At 52.4% G+C, this 6,000-nt stretch overlaps 1 protein-coding gene across 1 annotated transcript in view; it reads right to left on the bottom strand.

The window, feature by feature from the left end:
* Positions 1–2,170: 2,170 nt before the first annotated feature.
* Positions 2,171–6,000, bottom strand: part of SLCO2B1 (solute carrier organic anion transporter family member 2B1) — a 238,989-nt gene continuing 235,159 nt past the window's right edge. The window contains 2 exon segments of the mRNA XM_071734365.1: positions 2,171–2,189; positions 2,326–2,340. Of these exon segments, the coding sequence (XP_071590466.1) occupies positions 2,171–2,189; positions 2,326–2,340 (34 nt within the window).

The following is a 6,000-nucleotide window of genomic DNA, read 5'->3' as shown; positions in this document are numbered from 1 at the left end:
TCCAACCCAAACCCCTTCCAGGCTCTAAGGTTCCCAGTTGGAAAACTAAAGTTGGATGTGTGAGGGAATTGTTTTATGATGAAGGAGGTGAGACAGGTTGCCTGGAAAAGTTCTGGAAGTGTTCAAGGTGAGGTCGGATGGGGCTTTGATCCAAATAATCTCTTGGAAGTTGTCCCATGGCTTGGTTGGTCTGGGTGATGTTCTGTCAAGGTCCAATCCCTCCCCAAACCTTTCTGGGATTCTATGGTTTGGGATGTGGAGCTCAGCACTGACCTGCAGAGGGTATCCTAAGCCTGTGCAAAGCTCCAGCCTGGGATCCTGCTATTCCAAACCAAATCCTCTGCCTTGCCTGGGGAATATTTCTCTCCTTCCCACCTCTCCCGAGGAGCTGGAAGGGTTTTTACCATCACTGCTTCTCTTTGTGGCCCTGTCCAGACCCTTGGGGTGCAGGTGGGGATGTGTTCCATGTTTGGACAGGTCTGGGGCACCGTGTTCCCTTTTTTTTCTGCTCTGACCTTCCCCTTGGATTTTCCCAAACTCACTTCACCCCTCCCTCTTATTTGGATGCTGAGCTCCATCCCTGGGGGAGAATCTGGAGAGCTGGGACTAGGAGGGGGTCCCCAACACAAGAAAAACATGGGATCTGTTGGAGCAGTTCCAGAGGAGGTCATGGAGATGATTTGAGGGCTGGGAGAGGAGAAGGAGAAGGAGAAGGAGAAGGAGAAGGAGAAGGAGAAGGAGAAGGAGAAGGAGAAGGAGAAGGAGAAAGGAGAAGGAGAAGGAGGAGGAGGAGGAGGAGAAGAAGGAGAAGAAGGAGAAGAGAAGGGAAAAGAGAAAAAAGAGAAGAGAAGAGAAGAGAAGAGAAGAGAAGAGAAGAGAAGAGAAGAGAAGAGAAGAGAAGAGAAGAGAAGAGAAGAGAAGAGGAAGAAAAGCTTTTGATTGAAAAGAGAAGAGGAGAAGGTTCTGGGGAGCCCTTGGAGCAGCTCCCAGTGCCTGAAGGGGCTCCAGAAAAGCTGGGGAGGGACTTGGGACAAGGGCCTGGAGGGATGGGATGAGGGGGAAGGGTTTCCAGCTGCAAGAGGGGAGATGGAGAGGAGATCTTGGGGAGGGAGAAATTGTTTGGGGTGAGGGTGCTGAGCCCCTGTCCCAGGGTGCCCAAGGAAGCTGTGGCTGCCCCATCCCTGGAATCTCAGCCCAGGTTGGATGGGGCTTGGAGCAACCTGGGCTGTGGGAGGGGTCCCTGCACATCCAGGGGTTGAACTTGAGATGATCTTTAAGGACACTTGCAACCCAAACCATTCTCTGGATCTCTTCCTCACTGTCCTCTCTCTGTTGCTCCCTATAAACTCTTCATCCTGCTTTCTCCATGTGCTTGGCAACACACTCAGACACTCAGAAATCCACCAGTCCAGCTGGGACTACATGAGACTATTGGGAAATTCTCTTTTTTAAGCCTCACCAGTCATGGACAGCCTTTGGGATTCCTCCACTGCTCAGATTCACACAAAACTCCCTCTGCTTACAGCAGAATCATGGAATGGGTTGGGTTGGAAGGGACATTAAAGGTGATGCAGTTCCAAGCAGCTATGGGTGGCTGCACAGATGTTCTCAGACCCTGACAACAACTCCACAAAGCCCTTGGGAACACATTTTGCCTTCAAGATGCTCTAAAAAATGATGCTGCCACCAACAGAAGTCTGGGAAGGGTCTGCAGGGTGTCAGATCATAGAATCCTAGAATTGTCTGGGATGGAAGGGACCTCAGAGCTCATCAAGTCCAACCCTTGATCCACTCCCCCCGTGGTTCCCAGCCCATGGCACTGAGTGCCACATCCAGGCTCTTTGGAAATATCTCCAGGGATGGAGAATCCACCCCTTCCCTGGGCAGCCCATTCCAATGCCTGATCCCCCTCTCCAGCAAGAAATTCTTTCTAATGTCCAACCTAAACCTCCCCTGGCACAACTTGAGACCATGGCCTCTTGTCTTGCTGAGAGTTGCCTGGGAAAAGAGCCCAACCCCCCCCTGGCTCCAACCTCCTTTCATTTTGCCTTCAAGATGCTCTAAGAAATGATGTTGCCACCACCAGAAGTCTTGGAAGTGTCTGCAGGGTGTCAGATGGCTGCTCCTCCTCTTCCCCAGAGCATCAGTCAGGAGAGAGAGAGTGAGGTCCTCAAGCATGGGGATGTCCTCTGAAAAAAAAACCAAAACTTTTGGAGGTTGAGGTTCTGGGTGAGACCTCCTGAAGCTCCTGAGTGAGGCTGATTTTCACACCCAGCCCCTTGGGCAAAGCAAGGTCTGGGACTTCTCCACCTCCGTGAGCTCCACCTGAGCTGGATGCTCAGCCCAGACACGAGATGCCTCCAAGAGACCTTCAGCTGGGGCTCTCAGCACCATTCATCACTCCTCAGGATGGGAGCTTGGGATCAGACGTGGTGTAAGGGGGGGTCTGGAGGAGAATTGCACCCAGAGGCAGCTGGGGAGGTGTTGCTTGGTGCCTCAGGACACGTTCAGGGGTGACTCCTACCTTGGAGGAACATCTCCTGCCATCGCTCAGCCAAAGCCAGGATGGAGAGGTGGCTCCAGGGAGAAATCCCAGGGTGGGAAGGAGGTTTCTCCTCTCCTGTGCTCTCCCTGCTGGGATTTACAGCTTTACTCCACCTCTGGGTGAAGGCAGGAGAAGGAACAGTGCTCTTGGCCCAGTTTGAAGCATCCTTGCCAGCTTTCCTCTTCCCATTCCAACTGGAGCTGCCAAAGGATGAGGCAAGATGGGCTCTGCAGCTTGGACAGAGATGTTTTACCTCCCCATCCAAGTCCCCATCTCTCCGTGGTGTCCAGAGGGACCTTTAGGGAACGGAGACACCCAAACCATCGACCCCATTTACCCAAATGTTCCTTTCTACCTCCTGGTGGGTTCTGTGCCTGGAAGGGAGAGGGATGCAGGATGGAGCAGGAGAAGGGGTCTGCCCAACCCATACATGAGCTCAGGGCTTTGAGAGGTTGGGGAGACCCCTCTGTGGGATTGGGAGGAGAACTCACAGCTCTTGCCTACTGGAAAGGCCCAAAAAGAGAGGAAAAAGACTGGTAGGAAACATTCCCCAGGGTATCCAGCTTGTGGGTGATGCTCTCCAAGCAGGACCTCATCCTTCTCTTGTCCAAGAGTGACAAAAAGTGACAAGAGGAGGAGGGAAGGCTGAAGCCTGCCAAAAAGGATCATCTGAGGCTGTGCCCCAGCCCTGTTTGAACTCTGGGCTGCCAGCACTGGTGGGATGATTTCTGCTCCTGGGGGGCTTGGAAAATAGGCATTGGGATGGGCTGCCCAGGGAAGGGGTGGATTCTCCATCCCTGGAGGTTTTGGAGAAGAGCCTGGATGTGGCACTGAGTGCCATGGGCTGGGAACCATGGGGGGAATGGATCAAGGGTTGGACTTGGTGATCCCAGAGCTCCTTTCCAACCCAAATGGTTCTGGGATTCTGTGACTGGAAGGCTGAAGAGGTGCTGGGGGGCTGGGGAGGGACCAGGAGTTTGTGTCTCCTGCAGCATGAACCAGAGAACCAGAGGAGGAGAGGAAACCAGGAAAGCTCCAGGCCCAGAAAGGGGGAATTTTGTGAGGTTGTTGTGTGAAGAAAAGTTGGATTTTGCTTGATTTACCTGGGGAGCATGATGGAGAGGGACCATCCCCTGTCATCACCTTGCTGGGATGATGGGGCTGCATCTCCACCTCCAGATCAGAGAATCCCAGACTGGGTTGGGTTGGAAGGGACCTTCCAGCTCCTCCAGTTCCAACCCCTGGATGTGCAGGGACCCCTCCCACAGCCCAGGTTGCTCCAAGCCCCATCCAACCTGGGCTGAGACACTGCCAGGGATGGGGCAGCCACAGCTTCCTTGGGCACCCTGGGACAGGGGCTCAGCACCCTCACCCCAAACAATTTCTCCCTCCCCAAGATCTCCTCTCCATCTCCCCTCTTGCAGCTGGAAACCCTTCCCCCTCATCCCATCCCTCCAGGCCCTTGTCCCAAGTCCCTCCCCAGCTTTCCTGGAGCCCCTTCAGGCACTGGAAGATGCTCCAAGGGCTCCCCAGAACCTTCTCTTTCTCTTTCTCTTTCTCTTTCTCTTTCTCTTTCTCTTTCTCTTTCTCTTTCTCTTTCTCTTTCTCTTTCTCTTTCTCTTTCTCTTTCTCTTTCTCTTTCTCTTTCTCTTTCTCTTTCCCTTTCTCCTTCTCCTTCTCCTCCTTCTCCTTCTCCTTCTCCTTCTCCTTCTCCTCTTCTCCAGACTGAACACCCCCAACTCTCTCAATCTCTTCCAGGCTCTCCCCACCCTCAAATTCAAGAATTTCTTCCCCATCTCCAACCTCAATCTATTCCTCCTCCAACTTAAATCCATTTCCCCCTCATCCCATCCCTCCAGGCCCTTGTCCAAAGTCTCTCCCCTACTTTCCTGGATCCCTCCTCAGGTACTGGAATAACATCCCTGGGATGTCCCCTGTCACAGTCACCAACAGGGATGGGAGAAGGACACCAGGAACCTTTTTTCTGCTTTTCACAGCCCCAAATTTGGGTGCCCTCCCACCAGCCATCGTTGCCACCAGCTTGTGACACTTCTTCTCAGGGTCTCAGGCCACAGCCTGGGCTTAAAGAAAAAAAAGAAACAAACCAACAAAAGAGAATCCACTCATGGGAGGTGATTTTTCCAGCTTGATCAAAGGAAGTTGGTGCCAGCTTGGATTTTGGGGTGAGCTGGCTGGGAGCCTTGAGCAGGGATTGTGGATTTCCCTCTGGGACAGCTGGAAATATCAGGATCTTTCCCTGTTTCCCATAAGATGAAGAAACCACTCCAACCACATCATCCTACATGGAATTTTTTTCTTTTTTGCATCCCGATGCAAGAGAGGCAGCAGCTCCTGCATCCCCAGGGCAAGGCTCCCTCCTGCAGTTGGATTTCAGAGAATCACAAAGTTTTTTTTTGCCCTGCAGGGTCTCCAGCTCCATCCCCTGCAGCTGGCAGCCCTCACGTGTGGGTTTTCTCCTGGCCCTGAGTCGGGCACCGGATCAAACACCGGGAACGCCGGGCTCGGAACTTCCAGGGAAGGAACTTCCAGGGAAAAAGGTGCTTTCTGCAGCCAGCTCACGAGCCTGGAGCTTGTATGGTGGGAGTATGTTGTTGGAGCCCACGCTGTTTATTCAGTAGTTTGTAAGAGAATCTCAGTTTGCATTTGGAAAAAAAAAAAAATTAAAAAAAAAAAAAAAAAAAAAAAAGAAAAAAAAAAAGAAAACCTAAGAATCGTTTTCTCGATTGCCCAGAAAACACAAAGAGAGTTTGACCTAAAGGCTGAGGAACCAGAAGGCAAAGGAAAAAGATCCAAGTTTGATTATTTCCAAGCCAATCCCATGGTTTTTGGAGCTCGCTGCATGATCCCAGATGGATTGATGTTGGCAGCATCCAAGTGCCAACCCCGTTGCTTTGCAGATGAAGATAAAGAGCCTGGGTTTTGCCAAAGGGTGAATGTATTCCTGGTGAGAGAGAATCAGAGAATCATGGAATTGTCTGGGTTGGAAGGGAGCTCAGAGCTCCTCAAGTCCAACCCTTGATCCACTCCCCCCGTGGTTCCCAGCCCATGGCACTCAGTGCCACATCCAGGCTCTTTGGAAATATCTCCAGGGATGGAGAATCCACCCCTTCCCTGGGCAGCCCATTCCAATGCCTGATCCCCCTCTCCATCAAGAAATTCTTTCTCATGTCCAACCTAAACCTCCCCTGGCACAACTTGAGACCATGGCCTCTTGTCTTGCTGAGAGTTGCCTGGGAAAAGAGCCCAACCCCCCCCTGGCTCCAACCTCCTTTCAGGGACTTGGAGAGAGTGATGAGGTCTCCCCTGAGCCTCCTCTTCTCCAGCCTCAACACCCCCAGCTCCCTCAGCCCTTCCTCACAGCATTTCTGCTGGATCCCTTCACCAGCCCAGTTGCCTCCTTTGGACCTGCTCCAGCACCTCAAGCTCCTTCCTGA

The sequence above is a fragment of the Heliangelus exortis genome, chromosome 1 (genome assembly GCF_036169615.1).
Source record: "Heliangelus exortis chromosome 1, bHelExo1.hap1, whole genome shotgun sequence".
Lineage (NCBI taxonomy): Eukaryota > Metazoa > Chordata > Aves > Apodiformes > Trochilidae > Heliangelus > Heliangelus exortis.
The sequence above is the reverse complement of the archived record's forward strand: the minus strand, read 5'-3'. Positions and strand labels throughout refer to the sequence as shown.